We start from the raw sequence: 23571 nt of genomic DNA, 5'->3' as shown, positions 1-23571 counted from the left end.
GAGGTAACACACCCGCCATTTTCATTTTCACATTACAAACACCGGGTCTCAGCTCTGTTATTTTCCGTTTTTTCGACTATTTTTTGGAACCTTGGAGACATCATGCCTCGACGGTGTGTTGTCGGAGGGTGTAACAACACTAACAGGGAGGGATTCAAGTTGCACCACTGGCCCGAAGATGCCAAAGTGTCTGCCGCCAGACCCCCATTGAATGTGCCAGAGTGTCTCCACATTTGACCGGCGATGCTAAGACAGACATGGCACAGAGATGTATGGATAACCTGCAGATGCATCACAAAGGTGAGTTTTGTTGATGTTGTTGACTTATGTGCTAATCAGACATATTTGATTCACTATATGACTGCCAGCTAATCGATGCTAACAAGCTACGCTAATCGATGCCAACATGCTATTTACGCCAGCTGTATGTACATTTGAAACTACATACCCACATTTAATGCGAAACAAACACTTACCAATCGACGGATTTAAGTTGCTCCAGTGTCACAAGATGCGAAAGTCCTGATCGTTTGGTCCACACGTTTTACCGGCGATGCTAATAAGGCAGCCGTGCTATGGGCCACTTCATTAGGTACACCCACGCTATGGTCGAATAGCGTCAATAGCTATTCGCTCAATAGCTTCAATTTCCTCTTCAATTTCGTTTTCGCTATCTGCCTCCATACTCCGACCATCTGTTTCAATACATGCGTAAACTGTTGAATCGCTTAAGCCGCTGAAATCCGAGTCTGAATCCGAGCTAATGTCGCTATATCTTGCTGTGGTAACCGCCATGTTGTTTGTATTGGCAGCACTGTATGACGTCACAGGGAAACGGATAGTGGTTTCGAATATAGCGAAAATAAGGCACTTTAAAGCTTTATTTAGGGATATTCCGGGACCGGGAACATTTAGAAAAAAATTTCAAAAAATACAACAAGCCACTGGGAACTGATTTTTATTGTTTTTAACCCTTTTGAAATTGTGATAATGTTCCCCTTTAACGCTACGACGTCAGCGACAAGGGCAAGTAGTAGCTGTCAAACTTTGACTTGGATTAGGGTTGTTTCCTCGACGCAGAGGGAATTTGGCACGAGCGAGACGTGAATGTGAGTACATCTTTTTATTTTAACACTATAACTAACAAAAGACAAACAAAAAGCGCTCAGAATGGAGGTACAAAACTTGGCTATGGAAACAAACACTTGCACTATGGCATAAACTATGGACATAAACAAAAGACTTAGCACAAGGGCAATTAACTATGAACTATAAACAAAAACTTACATGACATGGAACTGTGAACGAGGGCATGAAGGTAGGAACAGCATGGGGAGGTGCAGGATAGGTAGATGAAGTTGCCAGGACAAAGACAGAAAAAGCATGACTTAAATAGCAGCTGTGATGATTGGTGAAAACAGGTGTGAGACTGAGGACAGGGTTGTGACTAAGAGACCAGGTGAAACTAATGAGTTGACATGGAGACAAAAACAAACCAGGAAGTGAAAACACAGAAGTAAATGTCCAAAAAACTAAACATAACTTGACCAAACATGGCAAAAAACCAAACATAATATTGCGGGCGTGACAGTAGCACGACAGGTAGTAGCTGTAACGATATCGACAATGACAGGTAGTGGTGACATCGACACGACAATACTCCAACACCGAGTGGAGGACAAAGCAGGTTTAAATAGTACCTGGCTGATTGACACCAGGTGTGGCCAGGTGCCAATCAGCCACAGCTGAGGGGACACGGCACTCAGGGAGACAAACAGGAAACAGAACCAAAACAAGAGCGCTGACAGGAAATACAACTAACACAGAGGAAAAACTAAAACACAACCAAGCCTGACACTTAGGTCAGATTTGGCCGATTAAAAACAAAATGGATAAGTAATGCAAATAATAATTAAAAACATGCTTAACAATATGTATCAGAAATATGTTTAAACATTTTTTAGGTATCATTCCAGTTTGGGGGCAGCACGGTGAAACAGGGGTTAGTGCATGTGCCTCACAATACAAAGGTCCTGCAGTCCTGGGTTCAATTCCAGGCTCGGGATCTTTCTGTGTGGAGTTTGCATGTTCTCCCCGTGACTGCGTGGGTTCCCTCCGGGTACTCCAGCTTCCTCCCGTCCTCCAGAAACATGCACCTGGGGATAGGCCCCTCCCACCTCCAAAGACATGCACCTGGGGATAGGTTGATTGGCAACACTAATTGGCCCTAGTGTGTGAATGTGTTGGCCCTGCGTTGAGGTGGCGACTTGTCCAGGGTGCACCTCGCCTTCCGCCTGAATGCAGCTGAGATAGGCTCCAGCACCCCTCGCTACCCCGAAAGGGACAAGCGGTAGAAAAATGGATGGATGGATGGCATTGCAGTTAGGTTGATTATTTCTCTTAATTTAAAAAGTGATGCTCATTTCAATTTTAATAATGATTATGATAATGATGACCACAATGAGAATAATAATATTTATAATACAAAAACAGTTTTGGCAAGGTTAAAAATGAATTGAGCTTTGGCAAAATTGGTTCGAAGCAATGCAAATAATGATGGAAAAAATCCTATTAACAAAACATTTGCATGAATAAATGTTTTGGTCCGTTCCATCCATCCATTTTTTGCCGCTTGTCCCAATTTGGTATATAATTTCTTTTAAATGGCTTAATAACACAAATAATAAAAATAAAAAAATCCCCCAAAATGTATTATTTGTATTTATCATATATTTCATGTATTGATATTATTTAAAACGTTTATCAGAAACTATTTTTGATATTGTTTTAGGTCAGATTTGGTAGATTCTTTTTTTTAATTGAATACGAAACGTAAATAATAACAAAACATTATTCTTATTAATAACATAAAATATTCATGAAAAATGTGTTTAGGTACCTTTCCAATTTGTTCCATTCGTTGTTTTAATTGGAAAAATGTGAAATTAATAATAATAATAATAAAAACATTTTAGGTAAGGTTCAAATTTTGTTGGGTGTTGTTAAAATTTTTGTGAAATTATGCAAACAATAATTAAAAAATCTTTATTGATAATGTAACTGTCATGTCTTGTGATGATGTTCTGTATAGTTACGTTCTGTTTGTGTTTGACTCCTTCAGTTCCTGTTTTTGAGCACCCTGGTTTGTTTTAGTTTCCATGTCAACTCATTAGTTTCACCTGCCTGGTTTGTTTGAACTCAGGCACCTGTTGTTAATCATGTCACTATTTAAGCCTGTAGTTGCCAGGTAGTCCTGGTGACATTACTCTAATGACATCATTCATCTCTTGCTCTGCCCATGTTGGATCTCTTGTGTCCTATCGATCTATGCCATAGTTCTTGTCACCGTAAGTGTTTTTGTATCATGTTCATAGTTCTGCCTTTGTGTTAGTTTTGTTCCCTTTATTAAGTTTTGTACCTCCACTGTGAGCGTCTTTTGTTTGTAACTTTCGAGTTAAAATTAAAATCATGTATTTACCTTCGAGCCATGTCCGGTCCGTTTTTTTTTTGCATTCCGGGAAAACAACCCTTGTAGCAAGCTGCGAAAGCCACACAGCAAGTTGCACCAAAGTCCACGTTCTTACAGTAACATATGGGCTCCAGTACTCTGGAATGCCCTCCCGGTAACAGTTCGAGATGCTACCTCAGTAGAAGCATTTAAGTCTCACCTTAAAACTCATCTGTATACTCTAGCCTTTAAATAGACCTCCTTTTTAGACCAGTTGATCTGCCGCTTCTTTTCTTGTGGAGGGGGTCCGGTCCGATGACCGTGGATGAAGTACTGGCTGTCCAGAGTCGAGACCCAGGATGGACCGCTCGTCGCGACCCAGGATGGACCGCTCGCCTGTATCGGTTGGGGACATCTCTACGCTGCTGATCCGCCTCCGCTTGGGATGGTTTCCTGTGGACGGGACTCTCGCTGCTGTCTTGGATCCGCTTGAACTGAACTCTCGCGGCTGTGTTGGAGCCACTATGGATTGAACTTTCACAGTATCATGTTAGACCCGCTCGACATCCATTGCTTTCGGTCCCCTAGAGGGAGGGGGGGGGGTGGGGGGTTGCCCACATCTGATGTCCTCTCCAAGGTTTCTCATAGTCAGCATTGTCACTGGCGTCCCACTGGATGTGAATTCTCCCTGCCCACTGGGTGTGAGTTTTCCTTGCCCTTTTGTGGGTTCTTCCGAGGATGTTGTAGTCGTAATGATTTGTGCAGTCCTTTGAGACATTTGTGATTTGGGGCTATATAAATAAACACAGATTGATTGATTGATATTAAAAATGAACCTTTTTGGTGCGTTCCAATGGGGTTAATTCTTTTTTTAATTGGATAAGTGATGCAAATTATAAAAATGTTTATTAATAGTAGAGTTGTAAACGATAAATCGATGCGACTGGCTATGTGGCTGATTTAGCTACGTCGGTAACAGCCCCCGCAATCGATAAAATTCAGCGTTGATTCCTTAGGTTTATTGAGCGTAGACACAACAAAAAACGGTTATCGTGCCGAACTAAAAATCAGTCGAGAGCCAGCGTTGTCTGTAAATAGAATCTAGCCTTTGTTACGTTACTTACATAATTGGAGAAATTAATAGTTGAAGATACAGGGACCGGGTGTTGCTGGAGACTATCAATCAGCAGTTTATCTTCAAAACAACGCGCGAGTCACGGCTGCCCACCAAATAATTACCCACAAGATACGTAACGTCAACACCAAGGACAATCTCCGTGCTGTGCTGTCCTGTCCGTCAATAAATGGTAAATGGGTTATACTTGTATAACGAGCTTTTCTACCTTCTAGGTACTCAAAGCGCTTTGACACTATTTCCGCATTCACCCATTCACATACACATTCACACACTGATGGAGGGAGCTGCCATGAAAGGGGCAAACCACGAACCATCAGGAGCAACAGTTAAAGATGCTACCTCAGTAGAAGCATTTAAGTCCCATCCTAAAACTCATTTGTATACTATAGCCTTTAAATAGACTCCCTTTTAGACCAGTTGATCTGCCGTTTCTTTTCTTTTCTGCTCTGCCCCCCTGTCCCTCGTGGAGGGGGGCACAGGTCCGGTGGCCACTGACGAAGTGCTGGCTGTCCAGAGCCCGGACCCGGGGTGGACCGCTCGCCTGTGCATCAGTTGGGGATATCTCTGCGCTGCTGACCTGTCTCCGCTCAGGATGGTCTCCTGCTGGCCACACTATGGACTGGACTCTCACTATTATGTTAGATCCACTATGGACTGGACTCTCACTATTATGTTAGATCCACTATGGACTGGACTCTTACCATTATGTTAAATCTACTATGGACTGGACCATCACTATTATGTTAGATCCACTATGGACTGGACTCTCACTATTATGTTAGATCCACTATGGACTGGACTCTCACTATCATGTTACATCCACTATGGACTGGACTCTCACTATTATGTTAGATCCACTATGGACTCGACCATCACTATTATGTTAGATCCACTATGGACTCGACTATCACTATTATGTTAGACCCACTATTATGTTAGATCAACTATGGACTGGACTCTCACTATTATGTTAGATCCACTATGGACTGGACTCTCACTATTATGTTAGATCCACTATGGACTGGACTTTCACTATTATGTTAGATCCACTATGGACTGGATTATCACTATTATGTTCGATCCACTATGGACTGGACTCTTACTATTATGTTAGATCCACTATGGACTGGACTCTCACTATTATGTTAGATCCACTATGGACTGGACTCTTACTATTATGTTAAATCTACTATGGACTGGACCATCACTATTATGTTAGATCCACTATGGACTGGACTGTCATTATTATGTTAGATCCACTATGGACTGGACTCTCACTATTATGTTAGATCCACTATGGACTGGACTCTCACTATCATGTTAGATCCACTATGGACTGGACTCTCACTATTATGTTAGATCCACTATGGACTCGACCATCACTATTATGTTAGATCCACTATGGACTCGACTATCACTATTATGTTAGACCCACTATTATGTTAGATCAACTATGGACTGGACTCTCACTATTATGTTAGATCCACTATGGACTGGACTCTCACTATTATGTTGGCTCCACTATGGACTGGACTCTCACTATTATGTTAGATCCACTATGGACTGGACTTTCACTATTATGTTAGATCCACTATGGACTGGATTATCACTATTATGTTCGATCCACTATGGACTGGACTCTTACTATTATGTTAGATCCACTATGGACTGGACTCTCACTATTATGTTAGATCCACTATGGACTGGACTCTCACTATTATGTTAGATCCACTATGGACTGGACTCTCACTATTATGTTAGATCCACTATGGACTGGACTCTCACTATTATGTTAGATCCACTATGGACTGGACTCTCACTATTATGTTAGATCCACTATGGACTCGACCATCACTATTATGTTAGATCCACTATGGACTCGACTATCACTATTATGTTAGACCCACTATTATGTTAGATCAACTATGGACTGGACTCTCACTATTATGTTAGATCCACTATGGACTGGACTCTCACTATTATGTTGGCTCCACTATGGACTGGACTCTCACTATTATGTTAGATCCACTATGGACTGGACTTTCACTATTATGTTAGATCCACTATGGACTGGATTATCACTATTATGTTCGATCCACTATGGACTGGACTCTTACTATTATGTTAGATCCACTATGGACTGGACTCTCACTATTATGTTAGATCCACTATGGACTGGACTCTTACTATTATGTTAGATCCACTATGGACTGGACTCTCACTATTATGTTGGATCCACTATGGACTGGACTCTCACTATTATGTTAGATCCACTATGGACTGGACTCTCACTATTATGTTAGATCCACTATGGACTGGACTCTCACTAATATGTTAGATCCACTATGGACTGGACTCTCACTACTATGTTAGATCCACTATGGACTGGACTCTCACTAATATGTTAGATCAACTATGGAATGGACTCACACTATTATGTTAGATCCACTATGGACTGGACTCTCACTATTATGTTAGATCCACTATGGACTGGACTCTCACTATTATGTTGGCTCCACTATGGACTGGACTCTCACTATTATGTTAGATCCACTATGGACTGGACTCTTACTATTATGTTAGATCCACTATGGACTGGACTCTCACTATTATGTTGGATCCACTATGGACTGGACTCTCACTAATATGTTAGATCAACTATGGAATGGACTCACACTATTATGTTAGATCCACTATGTACTGGACTCTCACTATTATGTTAGATTCACTATGGACTGGACTCTCACTATTATGTTGGATCCACTATGGACTGGACTCTTACTATTATGTTAGATCCACTATGGACTGGACTCTCACTATTATGTTGGCTCCACTATGGACTGGACTCTCACTATTATGTTAGATCCACTATGGACTGGACTTTCACTATTATGTTAGATCCACTATGGACTGGATTATCACTATTATGTTAGATCCACTATGGACTGGACTCTTACTATTATGTTAGATCCACTATGGACTGGACTCTCACACTATTATGTTAGATCCACTATGGACTGGACTCTCACACTATTATGTTAGATCCACTATGGACTCGACTATCACTATTATGTTGGACCCACTATTATGTTAGATCCACTATGGACTGGACTCTCACTATTAGGTTAGATCCACTATGGACTGGACTCTCACACTATTATGTTAGATCCACTATGGACTGGACTCTCACTATTATGTTAGATTCACTATGGACTGGACTCTCACTATTATGTTAGATCCACTATGGACTGGACTCTCACTATTATGTTAGATCCACTATGGACTGTACTCTCACTATTATGTTAGATCCACTATGGACTGGATAATCACTATTATGTTAGATCCACTATGGAATGGACTCTCACTGTTATGTTAAGATTCACTATGGACTGGACTCTTACTATTATGTTAGATCCACTATGGACTGGACTCTCACTATTATGTTGGCTCCACTATGGACTGGACTCTCACTATTATGTTAGATCCACTATGGACTGGACTCTCACACTATTATGTTAGATCCACTATGGACTGGACTCTCACTATTATGTTAGATTCACTATGGACTGGACTCTCACTATTATGTTAGATCCACAATGGACTGGACTCTCACTATTATGTTAGATCCACTATGGACTGTACTCTCACTATTATGTTAGATCCACTATGGACTGGACTCTCACTGTTATGTTAAGATTCACTATGGACTGGACTCTTACTATTATGTTAGATCCACTATGGACTGGACTCTCACTATTATGTTGGCTCCACTATGGACTGGACTCTCACTATTATGTTAGATCCACTATGGACTGGACTCTCACTATTATGTTAGATCCACTATGGACTGGACTCTCACTATTATGTTAGATCCACTATGGACTGGACTTTCACTATTATGTTAGATCCACCATGGACTGGACTCTCACTATTATGTTCGATCCACTATGGACTGGACTCTTACTATTATGTTAGATCCACTATGGACTGGACTCTTACTATTATGTTAGATCCACTATGGACTGGACTCTCACTATTATGTTAGATCCACTATGGACTGGACTCTTACTATTATGTTAGATCCACTATGGACTGGACTCTCACTATTATGTTAGATCCACTATGGACTGGACTCTTACTATTATGTTAGATCCACTATGGACTGGACTCTCACTATTATGTTAGATCCACTATGGACTGGACTCTTACTATTATGTTAGATCCACTATGGACTGGACTCTCAAGGACACAACGGATGTCACGAAGTTGATAGAAGGTGGGAATCAAACCAGGAACCCTCAGGTTGCTGGCAGAGCCACTCTTTTAACAGCGCCACACCGTCCCCAACATCCCTGGTAATAAAAGCTCGGACAGATTCCTAGTTTGTCTTTGTTTATTTCACAAAATGCAACGTTCCCGTACAACGGGTTCAATCTCTATGTGCTGCTCTCATTTCCGGCAACAATTAAACAACCTTTTCTGTTTCTGTTCTTGCCTTTTTACCTTATTTCGTATTTTTAAGGATATAGGTTGTGTTTCACAAACATTGGAAGTATGTCACATTTATGGAATGTGTTTTATTAATACTTAAAGATCATGAGCCTATGCCCGTTCTCATTTATCAGATTATTGTTATTTTCATGGCATTCAATTGATCCGACATTTAGCCTCTCATCCGAGTAGTTTTCATCAGTTCATGCTCATAGACTTAGCTTGGAAAGATCTAGTCTGAGTGCTTGGTGCCAAGGTCCTAACCATTTATCCTCCAAGAGGAGGAGTGTATGCACAGGAAAGAATGCATTTGTTCTTTTGTGATGTTATAAAGAATGTGTGCATCAACAGTCGATTATTGAAGACATTTTTTTTCAGATGTCTGGCGTTTTTTTAAAAGCCTACTGAAACCCACGACTACCGACCACGCAGTTTATATATCAATGATGAAATATTAACATTGCAACACATGCCAATACGGCCGGTTTAGTTTACTAAATTGCAATTTAAAATTTTGCGCGGAAGTATCATGCTAAAATGTCGCGGTATGATGACGCGTGCGTTTGACGTCACGCATTGTAGAGGACATCTTGTTCCCTGCTATAACTCGTCCGTTTTCATCGCCTAATTCCACAGTATTCTAGACATCTGTGTTGCTGAATCTTTTGCAATTTGTTCAATGAATAATGGAGACGTCAAAGAAGAAAGCTGTAGGTGGGAAGCGTTGTATTGCGGCCGCCTTTAGCAACACAAACACAGTCGGTGTTTCATTGTTTACATTCCCGAAAGATGACGGTGAAACTTTATTATGGAACAGAGCGGTCAAGCGAACACGGTTGGATTGGACCACACACACAAAGTACAGTGTATTATGCAGCGATCATTTCGAAAGATCGTGTTTCGAAGAGGTTCCCTTGCGAAGGGCAGAGATGGGCATCGCCACCACCCGTCGACTGGTGCTGAATAAAGGTGCAGGGCTGACCTTCAGGTTGTACAGGTAGGACCATATAATCTCACTAAAACACTAGTAACACAATAAGCAGATAAGGGATTTTCCAGAATTATCCTAGTAAATTTGTGTAATAACATCTGAATCGCTCCCACTGTATAGTCTTTTTTATTTTTAGGTTTTTCTAGTCCTTCACTCTCACTTTCCTCACTCACAAATCTTTAATCCTCGCTCAAATTAATGGGGAAATCGTTGCCTCCTCGATCCGAATCGCTCTCGCTGTTGGTGGCCATGACTGTAAACAATGTTCAGATGTGAGGAGCTCCACAACCCGTGACGTCACGCGCACATCGTCTGCTACTTCCTGTACAGGCAAGGCTTTTTTATCAGCACCAAAAATTGCGAACTTTATCTCTACTAAATCCTTTCAGCAAAAATATGGCAATATCGCGAAATGATCAAGTATGACACATAGAATGGACCTGCTATCCCCGTTTGAATAAAAAAATCTCATTTCAGTAGGCATTTAATCCCTCTAGAAGGCGATACTCTTTTTTCTTTAACGGTCATCAAACTTTTACCCGCATTGACTACTTTCTAGTTGATAATAAATTACTTTCATCTATAGCTATATGCAAATATTATGCAATTAGGGATGGGCGATATATCGAATATGTGACGATCGGGTCGCATGGTGATACGGGGTTTGTTCTCCTAGGATGCAGACGGACATCAGACACAGCGTGCGGGTAGGAAATGATTTATTTAAGAAATGAATCAGACGGGAACAAACAAAAACGTGCTCATTGCTCGGAAGGCAAAAACCAAAGGGGCTAGCGTGGAAGCTAGCAACAAAGAGAGCCTAGCGTGGAAGCTACTATACAGGTAGCAGGAATCAAAGGTCGTCAACTGTTGCATGTAGCAAATTAGGAAGCCAGACTGACTGACCGGAAAAGGCCGTATTAAATAGTGCTACTGATTAGTGCTCGGGGAACAGGTGAGCTTCCCGAACACCAATCAGAGATAGGTGGAAACAATAAGCACCCACGGAAACAGAAAACAATCCCAGGGGTGCACACAAACGTGAACTGAAGGAGTCCAAAAACCAAACTGAACATGATCCCGGCAGCGGATCATAACAGAATATACTCGATATATCACAGAGTCATAAAACAAGTGCACCTTTTTACATACATCACATATTGTCGCGCGTGGAACGTCATATGCGCTCTTGGAGCAGAGAGGTAGCAGAATGGGTAACGCTAGCTGTGGTGCTAGCGGTGCGGTGCGAGTGGTTGTACGAGAGCGAGAAGGTGCGAGAAGGTGTATTAGGTAAGTTATTTCACTTTACATTTTTCTGTGTTGATTGAGCTATGTTGAAGCAACAAAAAAGGACATTATTTTAAATGAAAAGTTTCCTGAAGCGGTCTCTGATAGTTGATATAATGTAAGTGCATCATAGAACCGACATGAACTCCATGGTGTTCGGGGATGAATTGTCTCTCCTATTGCTATTGTACTATTTTTTCAGCTATATATACATTAATCATTAGTAATCTCGCAGCTTAGTTTTGAAAGGCAGTGTCCCTGCTATCACATGTTGATAAAAAATATAACATTTGCATAATAAAAATCAACTACAGGCTTAACAAATGCTGTAATAAATTAGGCATGATGAGTTGAGCATATGTCAGCATGTGGCCCCACTTTTACCTTTTTTTTTTCAAACACTTACTTGCAGTAAGTAGCCCTGCGATGAGGTGGCGACTTGTCCAGGGTGTACACCGGCTTCCGCCCGATTGTATCTGACGTAGGCACCAGTGCCCCCCGCCACCCCAAAGGGAATAAGTGGTAGAAAATGGATGGATGGATAATGATCCAAAAACTTCTTGATGAGGTTCCAATTTGGTTTTGTGATAGGAGATGCAAATAATTAAAAATACAAATAATAATGTTGTGTTTTCATGAAGATCAAATACTTTAATATGTATTAATTCATTCTACAAATAATAAAAACATTGTTTTGATTGATATACATGGTAAAAAAAAAAAAAAAGGGCATCTGGCCAGGATGCCACTCGGACACGTTCGACCGATAGGAGGCCACAGGGAAGACCCAGGACACGTTGGGAAGACTATGTCTCCCGGCTGGCCTGGGAACGCCTCGGGATCCCCGGGAAGAGCTGGACAAAGTGGCTGGGGAGAGGAAAGTCTGGGCTTCCCTGCTTAGGCTGTTGCCCCCGCGACCCAACATGGATAAGCGGAAAAAAATGGATGGATGGACATGATCAAATATTTTCACAACCTTTTTGGGTAAGATTTGGCAAATTTTTAATTTTTTTTTAACCGGATGTAAGTGATGAAAATAAAACTACATGCTTAATAACGACACAATAGATTTATTAAAAACATGAAAAATAGTTAGCGTCCCAATTTGGCTGATTGATTTTTTTTTTTAAACCAAATAAGTGATGCAAATAAAATGATGATGGAGCAGCCGTGCCAGCAACTTAAGGGTTCCAGGTTTGATTCCAGCTTCACGGCCATTGTGTCCTTGTGTAAGACACTTATATTCACCATCAGTGTATGAATGTGTATATGAATGGGTGAATGAGACGTACACTGAAAAAATATATAAAATGCAACACTATTCTTTTTTTTGCTCGCATTTTTCATGAGTTGAACTCAAAGATCTAAAACTTTTACTATATTCACAAATATAGTCTAAATTTGTGTTCTTCTTTGCCAAGATAATCCATCGCACTATACAGGTGTGGCATATCAAGATGCTGATTAAACAGCATGATTATTGCACAGGTGTGCCTTAGGCTGCCCACGATAAAAGGCCACTCTGAAATGTGCAGTTTTATAACACAGCAGAATGCCACAGATGTCGCACATTTTGAGGGGGCGTGCAGTTGGCATGCGGACTGCGGGAATGTCTACCAGAGCGGTGGCCCCTGAATTGAATGTTCATTTCTCTACCATAAGCCGTCTCCAAAGGCGTTTCAGAGAATTTGGCAGTACATCCAACCGGTCTAGCAACCACACGAGCCCAGGACTTTGGCAAGATGGCGACAACAACCAACCTAATGTAAGGGCTCGTGCAAAGACAACAGATGAAGCGTGTAGCTTTCATTTTTAAGGAAACTTCTTCTATTTTATTTTTTTCAATGTTATAATTAGCCTGTTGAGTGAGACTGCCGAGATATATGATGAACATTTCCAAGCTTTTAAAAAGTTAAAGTACCAATGATTGTCAAAAGCATAATAGGCGTGGCGAAATTTTTCTCTGCATTTGACCCAACACCCTTGATCACCCCCGGGAAGGTGAGGGGAGCAGTGGGCAGCAGCAAGGGCCGCGCCCGAGAAAATTTTTGGGTGATTGAACCCCCCAATTCCAACCTTTGATGCTCAGTGCCAAGCAGGGTATTAATGAAGTGAAGTTAAAGTACCAATGATAGTCACACACACACACACACACACACACACACTAGGTGTGGTGAAATTTTTCCTCTGCAATTGGCCCATCCCCATGTTCACCCCCTGGGAGGTGAGGGGAGCAGTGGGCAGCAGCGCTCGGGAATCATTTTTGGTGATTTAACCCCCAATTCCAACCCATGATGCCGAGTGCCAAGCAGGGAGGTAATGGGTCCCAATTTTATAGTCTTTGGTATGACTCGGCCGGGGTTTGAACTCACAACCTACCGATCTCACGCTAACCACTAGGCCACTGAGTATGTTATATGTATTTTATCATAGGTGAATTATATTCATATAGCGCTTTTTTCTCTAGAGACTCAAAGCGCTGTACATACTGAAACCTGTTATTTACATATTTAAGCTACATCTAAACTAGTGTGGGTGGCACTGGGAGCAGGTGGGTAAAGCGTTTTGCCCGAGGACACAATGGAAGTGACTCGGATTGACGTAAGCGGGGATCCAACCTGGAACCCTCTGCAGAGTCACGCCACCCACAGGTCCCATTTTAACAGTCTTTAGTATGGGGTTTGAACTCACAACATACCGATCTCAGGGCCGACAACCACTTCACCCAAAATCCAAACATTGAAGTGAATTATTTTTCTATTTATATAGCGCTTTTCTCTAGTGACTCAAAGCGCTTTACATAGTGAAGCCCAATATCTAAGTTACATTTAAACCAGTGTGGGTGTAACTTGGAGCAGGTGGGTAAAGTGTCTTGCCCGAGAACACAACGGCAGTCACTAGGATGGCGGGAGCGGGGATCGAACCTGAAACCCTCAAGTTGCGTGCACGGCCGCTCTATCTGCCGAGTCACGCCATCCCAACGGGTCCCATTTTTAACAGTCTTTAGTATGGGGTTTGAACTCACAACATACCGATCTCAGGGCTGACAACCACTTCACCCAAAGTCCAAACATTGAAGTGAATTATTTTTATATTTATATAGCGCTTTTCTCTAGTGACTCAAAGCGCTTTACATAGTGAAGCCCAATATCTAAGTTACATTTAAACCAGTGTGGGTGGCACTGGGAGCAGGTGGGTAAAGTGTCTTGCCCAAGGACACAATGGCAGTGACTAGGATGGCGGAAGCGGGGATCGAACCTGGAACATTCAAGTTGCTTGCGCGGCCGCTCAATCAGCGGAGTCACGCCACCCCAATGGGTCCCTTTTTAATAGTCTTTGGTATGGGGTTTGAACTCACAACATACCGGTCTCAGGGCCGACAACCACTTCACCCAAAGTCCATACATTGAAGTGAATTATTTTTATATTTATATAGCGCTTTTCTCTAGTGACTCAAAGCGCTTTACATAGTGAAGCCCAATATCTAAGTTACATTTAAACCAGTGTGGGTGTAACTGGGAGCAGGTGGGTAAAGTGTCTTGCCCGAGAACACAACGGCAGTCACTAGGATGGCGGGAGCGGGGATCGAACCTGAAACCCTCAAGTTGCTTGCACGGCCGCTCTATCTGCTGAGTCACGCCATCCCAACGGGTCCCATTTTTATAGTCTTTGGTATAGGGTTTGAACTCACAACCTACCGATCTCAGGGCGGACAAGCACTTCATCCAAAATCCAAAAATTTAAGTGAATTATTTTCATATTTATAAAGCACTTTTCTTTAGTGAAGTGAAGTGAATTATATTTATATAGCGCTTTTTCTTTAGTGACTCAAAGCACTTTTACATAGTGAGGCCCAATATCTAAGTTACATTTAAACCAGTGTGGGTGGCACTAGGACTTAGACTTAGACTTAAAATCTTTATTGTCCCTGCCCTTTCTTGCTTCGTCTTAAAAAGTGCCCTCTGCCTGTGTGTGTGTTTTTTTTGTGTGGTTTTTTTCTTTAAACAACATTAATAAATTCCTGTTAGGGATGTAAGAAAACCAAACAAAAGAAAAAAACAGCGGTACAAAAACTCCACGTTTTCTTGTAATACCGGGTTGCTTGAGCCTGCGCTTCCGCCAGAGAGAGAGAGAGAGGGCGAGTGAGTGAGTGAGAGAGAGGAGAGAGAGCCAACTGCGGCCTGAGGAGACGTGACAGTGGAGCAACTTGAACCTGTGCGTTATGGTCTAGTCGCCGTCCACTTTTTCAGCATCTAATATAAGTCATATTTCAGAAAAACGCTTTATTATTCTATTATTCAATGTGTCAGCTTCTGTTTTTGCAGGATGTCGGAGCACAGCGCATCAATTGAGCACGGCACATCAATTCCGCACAGAGCAGAGAGGATCGTGCGGGACAGGAAGTAGTGTACAAAATACAAAATAAAACCCTGGATTAATTTTCTAAATAAAATTCACTGTGTTTACGGTGGATCACATTTCTCTCACAGTAGAGGTTTAGATATAAAGTTGTATTGGGTTTCAGTTGTTTAGTCTGAGCATTAAGTGAGAAAGACCATAAGTTACAACTTGATGGTGTTTTCATCAAGTTAAAGGAAGATGGACAGATTTTCACGTTGAAGTTTTTTTCATTTGTGTATTTATTAATTTTTTTTTCGAAGTTCACGTTGCACTGTTCAATGTTCAATATTAAAGTGCTTATCTTTAACAATAAATAGGCTGATAGTAAACCAGTGTTTTGTTGCTTTTCATGTCTTCCAAGCCTATGATAATGTGAATTAACTCATTATAAAATAAATGATAAACGGGTTGTACTTGTATAGCGCTTTTCTACCTTCAAGGTATGAAGTTGTGTGTAGCACAGGGGTGTCAAACGTACGGCCCGCGTGCCTGAACAGGTTTTATCCGGCCCGCGGGATGAGTTTCGAAGTATAAAAATGAGCCGAAATTTTTGAATGAAAAAACTGCTGTTCTAGATGTGTCCACTAGATGTTGCAATAGCAATTATTTGTATCTTTCTGATCTAATACGTAAGAAAAAAAGAAAAGAAAAACACCTTAGTGCACCAGTCGAGGTAAATGAGCAAACTACATAAATAACATCCTGTAATTTGATTTTGTTGTTGTTTTTATCCTGATAGATTGAAAATTAGTTGACTGATGAACATTATCACATCATTTATTCAGAAAGTATAAATAACGATGTGGAGGGGGGGCGTGGCCTGCAGTCCTGCAACAAAGCAGGGTATGTCAGGAATGAATTCCAAATCAGCGACAGGTGCGTAGATGGCCCACCTGGGCGTGCTTATCTAATAAATGATAAATGGGTTTTACTTGTATAGCGCTTTTCTATCTTTAAGGTACTCAAAGCGCTTTGACACTACTTCCATATTCACCCATTCACACACACATTCACACACTGATGGAGGGAGCTGCCATGCAAGGCGCTAACCAACACCCATCAGGAGCAAGGGTGAATTGTCTTGCTCAGGACACAACAGACATGACGAGGTTGGTACTAGGTGGGGATTGAACCAGGGCATGCCAAATTACAATAATTTGTTGACACAAAAGGACACACAGCTAAGTAGTTAGCTTCCTATTTACATTTTGGGTTGCCGACCCCTGCCATGGACCTGCAGATGCATTTGTAACTATAAAGTCAACTATAAAGTCAACTAAATCACAAAGGTGAGTTTTGTTGATGTTGACTGCCAGCTAATCGATGCTAACATGCTATTTACCGGCGGTGCTAAAGCAGACATGGCACAGAGATGTATGGATAACCTGCAGATGCATTTGCAACTATATCACGTTTCCTTCCACCCACATTTAATGCGAAAAAAACACTTACCAATCGACGGATTTAAGTTGCTCTGGTGTCAAGAGATGCGAAAGTCCTGATCGTTTGGTCCGCACATTTTACCGGCGATGCTAACGCAGCTATTCGGCCATGCTATGGCTATGAATAGCGTCAATAGCTTCAGTTTCTTCTTCAATACTTTCATACTCCAACCATCTGTCACACCTGGGTGTAGTATTGTCTGGGTTTTGTCTGGTTTCATGTTGTCTTGTCATTTCTTGTTTTATTTTGAAAGGTTAACTCTCCCTTTCATTCTGCTTTAGGGTTCCGCCACCGCCACATTGTCGACCCCACTCTCATTAGGGATTTCAATAGACTCCAGCCTGAGATTCCTGGGCCGTCAGGAGCCGGCCTTAGACGGGGGGGTTCTGTTACACCTGGGTGAAGTATTGTCTGGGTTTTGTCTGAATCGCTTAAACCGCTGAAATCCGAGTCTGAATCCGAGCTAATGTCGCTATATCTTGCTGTGGTATTCGCCATTGTTTGTTTACATCGGCGTCACTGTATGACGTCACAGGGAAATGGACAGTTGCATCGCAAATAGCAAAAATCAAGCACTTTAATGCTTTTTTTAGGGCTATTCGGGGACCGTTAAAATTTTGAAGAAAACTTCAAAAAATACAACAAGCCGCTGGGAACAGATTTTTATTGTTTTCAACCCTTTTGAAATTGTGATAATGTTCCCCTTTAAGCACCCGTAAGAACCCTGAATATGACTATTATTTTGTATTATTATTGCTATCAGATGTGTGTTTTTTTTATGTATTTTCGGTGCAATTTGGCTTTTTTTCATCATTTTAGGTTGCCGACCCCTGCCATGGACCTGCAGATGCATTTGTAACTATAAAGTCAACTATAAAGTCAACTATAAAGTCAACTATAAAGTCAACTATAAAGTCAACTAAATCACAAAGGTGAGTTTTGTTTATGTTGACTGCCAGCTAATTGATGCTAACATGCTATTTACCGGCGGTGTTAAAGCAGACATGACACAGAGATGTATGGATAACCTGCAGATGCATTACAACTATATCACGTTTCCTTCCACCCACATTTAATGCGAAAAAAAACACTTTTCAATCGGCGGATTTAAGTTGCTCCAGTGTCAAAAGATGCGAAAGTCCTGATCGTTGGGTCCGCACATTTTACCGGCGATGCTAACGCAACTATTCGGCCATGCTATGGCTATGAATAGCGTCAATAGCTATTGGCTCAATAGCTTCAGTTTCTTCTGCAATACTCTCATCCTCCAACCATGCGTAATCTGTCGAATCGCTTAAACCGATGAAATCCGAGTCTGAATCCGAGCTAACGTCGCTATATCTTGCTGTGGTATTCGCCATTGTTTGTTTACATTGGCGTCACTGTATGACGTCACAGGGAAATGGACAGTTGCATCGCAAATAGCGAAAATCAAGCACTTTAATGCTTTTTTTAGGGCTATTAGGGGACCGGTAAAATTTTGAAGAAAACTTCAAAAAATACAACAAGCCGCTGGGAACTGATTTTTATTGTTTTTAACCCTTTTGAAATTGTGATAATGTTCCCCTTTAAGCACCCGTACGAACCCTGAATATGACTATTATTTTGTATTATTATTGCTATCAGATGTGTGTTTTTTTAATGTATTTTCGGTGCAATTTGGCTTTTTTTCATCATTTTAGGTTGCCGACCCCTGCCATGGACCTGCAGATGCATTTGTAACTATAGTCAACTATAAAGTCAACTAAATCACAAAGGTGAGTTTTGTTGATGTTGACTGCCAGCTAATCGATGCTAATATACTATTTACTGGCGGTGCTAAAGCAGACATGGCACAGAGATGTATGGATAACCTGTAGATGCATTTGCAACTATATCACGTTTCCTTCCACCCACATTTAATGCGAAAAAAAACACTTTTCAATCGACGGATTTAAGTTGCTCCAGTGTCAAGAGATGCGAAAGTCCTGATCGTTTGGTCCGCACATTTTACCGCCGATGCTAACGCAGCTATTCGGCCACGCTATGGCTATGAATAGCGTCAATAGCTATTGGCTCAATAGCTTCAGTTTCTTCTGCAATACTCTCATCCTCCAACCATGCGTAATCTGTCGAATCGCTTAAACCGATGAAATCCGAGTCTGAATCCGAGCTAACGTCGCTATATCTTGCTGTGGTATTCGCCATTGTTTGTTTACATTGGCGTCACAGGGAAATGGACAGTTGCATCGCAAATAGCGAAAATCAAGCACTTTAATGCTTTTTTTAGGGCTATTAGGGGACCGTTAAAATTTTGAAGAAAACTTCAAAAAATACAACAAGCCCCTGGGAACTGATTTGTATTGTTTTCAACCCTTTTGAAATTGTGATAATGTTCCCCTTTAAGCACCCGTACGAACCCTGAATATGACTATTATTTTGTATTATTATTGCTATCAGATGTGTGTTTTTTTAATGTATTTTCGGTGCAATTTGGCTTTTTTTCATCATTTTAGGTTGCCGACCCCTGCCATTGACCTGCAGATGCATGTGTAACTATAAAGTCAACTATAAAGTCAACTAAATCACAAAGGTGAGTTTTGTTTATGTTGACTGCCAGCTAATCGATGCTAACATGCTATTTACCGGCGGTGCTAAAGCAGACATGGAACAGAGATGTATGGATAACCTGTAGATGCATTTACAACTATATCACGTTTCCTTCCACCCACATTTAATGCGAAAAAAAACACTTTTCAATCGACGGATTTAAGTTGCTCCAGTGTCAAGAGATGCGAAAGTCCTGATCGTTTGGTCCGCACATTTTACCGGCGATGCTAACGCAGCTATTCGGCCATGCTGTGGCTATGAATAGCGTCAATAGCTATTCGCTCAATAGCTTCAAATTTTTCTTCAATACTGTCATACTCCAACCATACGTTTCAATACATGCGTAATCTGTTGAATAGCTTAAACCACTGAAATCCAATCGACGGATTTAAGTTGCTCCAGTGTCAAGAGATGCGAAAGTCCTGATCGTTTGGTCCGCACATTTTACCGCCGATGCTAACGCAGCTATTCGGCCACGCTATGGCTATGAATAGCGTCAATAGCTATTGGCTCAATAGCTTCAGTTTCTTCTGCAATACTCTCATCCTCCAACCATGCGTAATCTGTTGAATCGCTTAAACCGATGAAATCCGAGTCTGAATCCGAGCTAACGTCGCTATATCTTGCTGTGGTATTCGCCATTGTTTGTTTACATTGGCGTCACAGGGAAATGGACAGTTGCATCGCAAATAGCGAAAATCAAGCACTTTAATGCTTTTTTTAGGGCTATTCGGGGACCGGTAAAATTTTGAAGAAAACTTCAAAAAATACAACAAGCCGCTGGGAACTGATTTTTATTGTTTTTAACCCTTTTGAAATTGTGATAATGTTCCCCTTTAAGCACCCGTACGAACCCTGAATATGACTATTATTTTGTATTATTATTGCTATCAGATGTGCGTTTTTTTTATGTATTTTCGGTGCAATTTGGCTTTTTTTCATCATTTTAGGTTGCCGACCCCTGCCATGGACCTGCAGATGCATTTGTAACTATAAAGTCAACTATAAAGTCAACTAAATCACAAAGGTGAGTTTTGTTTATGTTGACTGCCAGCTAATCGATGCTAACATGCTATTTACTGGCGGTGCTAAAGCAGACATGGCACAGAGATGTATGGATAACCTGCAGATGCATTTGCAACTATATCACGTTTCCTTCCACCCACATTTAATGCGAAAAAAAACACTTTTCAATCGACGGATTTAAGTTGCTCCCGTGTCAAAAGATGCGAAAGTCCTGATCGTTTGGTCCGCACATTTTACCGGCGATGCTAACGCAGCTATTCGGCCACGCTATGGCTATGAATAGCGTCAATAGCTATTCGCTCAATAGCTTCAAATTTTTCTTCAATACTGTCATACTCCAACCATACGTTTCAATACATGCGTAATCTGTTGAATCGCTTAAACCACTGAAATCCAATCGACGGATTTAAGTTGCTCCAGTGTCAAAAGATGTGAAAGTCCTGATCGTTTGGTCCGCACATTTTACCGGCGATGCTAACGCAGCTATTCGGCCACGCTATGGCTATGAATAGCGTCGATAGCTATTGGCTCAATAGCTTCAGTTTCTTCTGCAATACTCTCATACTCCAACCATGCGTAATCTGTCGAATCGCTTAAACCGATGAAATCCGAGTCTGAATCCGAGCTAACGTCGCTATATCTTGCTGTGGTATTCGCCATTGTTTGTTTACATCGGCGTCACTGTATGACGTCACAGGGAAATGGACAGTTGCATCGCAAATAGCGAAAATCAAGCACTTTAATGCTTTTTTTAGGGCTATTCGGGGACCGTTAAAATTTTGAAGAAAACTTCAACAAATACAACAAGCCGCTGGGAACTGATTTTTATTGTTTTCAACCCTTTTGAAATTGTGATAATGTTCCCCTTTAAGCACCCGTAAGAACCCTGAATATGACTATTATTCTATCAGATGTGTGTTTTTTTCATGTATTTTCGGTCCTTTTTTTTCCAATATTTTGGGTTGCCGACCCCTGCCGCGGGCGGATGACGTCGCGTGCAGCCGGTGCGGTGCAACTTACTTTGAGCAGCTTGCAGCGGATCTGCGCGGAGACCATGTGGCTGTTGCGCAGGTTGCCCACCCGGAACATGAGCGTGAGTTTGCCGTCTCGCATGGAGATGGCGGCGTGCTCGCTGAACATGAGCGTCTCCGCCCGCTTCTTGGGCTGCGACATCTTGATGAACATGCAGCCGATGAGGAAGGCGTCGACGATGGAGCCCAGGATGGACTGGAAGAGGAAGAGGATGATGCCCTCGGGACATTTGTCCGTGATGTAGCGGTAGCCGTAGCCGATGGTGGCCTCGGTCTCGATGAAGAAGAGGAAGGCGGAGGGAAAGTTGTAGACGTTGGCCACGCACGGCGTGTACTTGTCGTTGTGCGCCCGGTGCAGGTCCCCGCGGATGTAGGCGATGCACCACCACATGGACGCCATGAAGAGCCAGGCCACCGTGTAGGTGAGGATGAAGATGAACAGGTTCCAGCGCCATTTCAGGTCCACCAGCGTGGTGAAGAGGTCGGAGAGGTAGCGGCTGGTCTCCCCGCCCAGGTTGCCATGCTGGACGTTGCAGCGGCCGTTCTTGTCCACGAAGCGCTGCCTCTTGCGCTTCTTCTCCGCGGGCGCCTGCTTGTTGAAGCCGGAGCCGCTGGATGAGGTGGTCACTACCTGGTAATCGTCCCCGAATTTCTTTCGGAGTGCAGACATACTCCGGAAGAAACAAGATGCAGGGAGGAAAATAATAATGCTGAAAAAAAAAAAATGTTTTTAAATTTAAAAAAAAAAAAAAAAAAAGTGCGCCCGCTTTTCCCGCCTCACTCTGTCCTCTTCCTCCACGCACGACTCTGGCGGCGGCACCCCTCAGCCATTAAACAACCGCCGGTGTGCGCCGACTTTGAAAAGCCCGACGAGAATTCAGAAAGTTGAAGCAGGCAAGTTTAAATTCCATCATTAACGGAAAATAAAAGCGTTTTTGTTTTTTGTTTTTCTCCCCCGCGGGCGGAGGGAAGCAGTGAGGAGTCTCTTCCGTGTCCGAGCAGCGGTAAAGAAACATCAAATTAAAATAATAAACAGTTCCACGTTCACTTTCTATCCGTCAGGCAAAGGACGACTGGCGGAGCGTCACGTTATCCGAGGATGATGTCTCCCTTTTGGGGCTCCTTCTTTCCATCTGACTTCGGCTCAGCTGCGCGCTCGCACCTGCGCACTCCTCGCTGCCAGTGATGCGTTCACTGTCTTCTGTTGGTGCCAACACCATGGAGGGGGCGAGGGGGGGTATTATTACAGCAGCACTCACACAATGGGATCATTACCATAGGCGCCGATTTACAATTCTGTCGATGGGTTTTTTGATTGATTGATTGATTGATTGATTGATTGAAACTTGTATTAGTAGATTGCACCAGGGGCGTCACCAGACCTAATACTGTACTTGGGCACAAATAATTCATGTGAGCGTGCAAAGCGCGCGAGCAAAAACATTTTTAGCACTTATTTATCATAAAAAATACATAAATAGTGCTTTAAACTATGAAATCATATCACATGATGTTTGATGAACCACCTGAAATTAACAAATGAATTTGACCTACTTGCGCACTTTTTTACTCCAGACTTCTAAACTGCTACTGGTAAAAGCAAAAAGGAAGAGCAATGAATCTTTTTGAAATATATATTGCAGTAATCATCTGCAAATTTAACATCTACAAAAGTAAAACAAAAAATAAAGCACCCCTACATCTCTGGGTTCTTTTATATTATATA

General features: G+C 42.0%; 1 protein-coding gene across 1 annotated transcript in view; it reads right to left on the bottom strand.

Moving 5' to 3' along the window:
• Nucleotides 1–23025, bottom strand: part of kcnj3a (potassium inwardly rectifying channel subfamily J member 3a) — a 170953-nt gene extending 147928 nt beyond the window's left edge. Inside the window, exon 1 of the mRNA XM_061878994.1 lies at nt 21835–23025. Coding sequence (XP_061734978.1) covers nt 21835–22515 — 681 coding nt within the window. The 5' untranslated portion in view covers nt 22516–23025. The remainder of the gene's footprint in view (nt 1–21834) is intronic.
• Nucleotides 23026–23571: the final 546 nt, after the last annotated feature.

The sequence above is a fragment of the Nerophis ophidion genome, linkage group LG19, assembly GCF_033978795.1.
Source record: "Nerophis ophidion isolate RoL-2023_Sa linkage group LG19, RoL_Noph_v1.0, whole genome shotgun sequence".
Classification (NCBI taxonomy): domain Eukaryota; kingdom Metazoa; phylum Chordata; class Actinopteri; order Syngnathiformes; family Syngnathidae; genus Nerophis; species Nerophis ophidion.
Note: the sequence above shows the minus strand (reverse complement) of the source record. Positions and strands in the feature narration are given on the sequence as shown.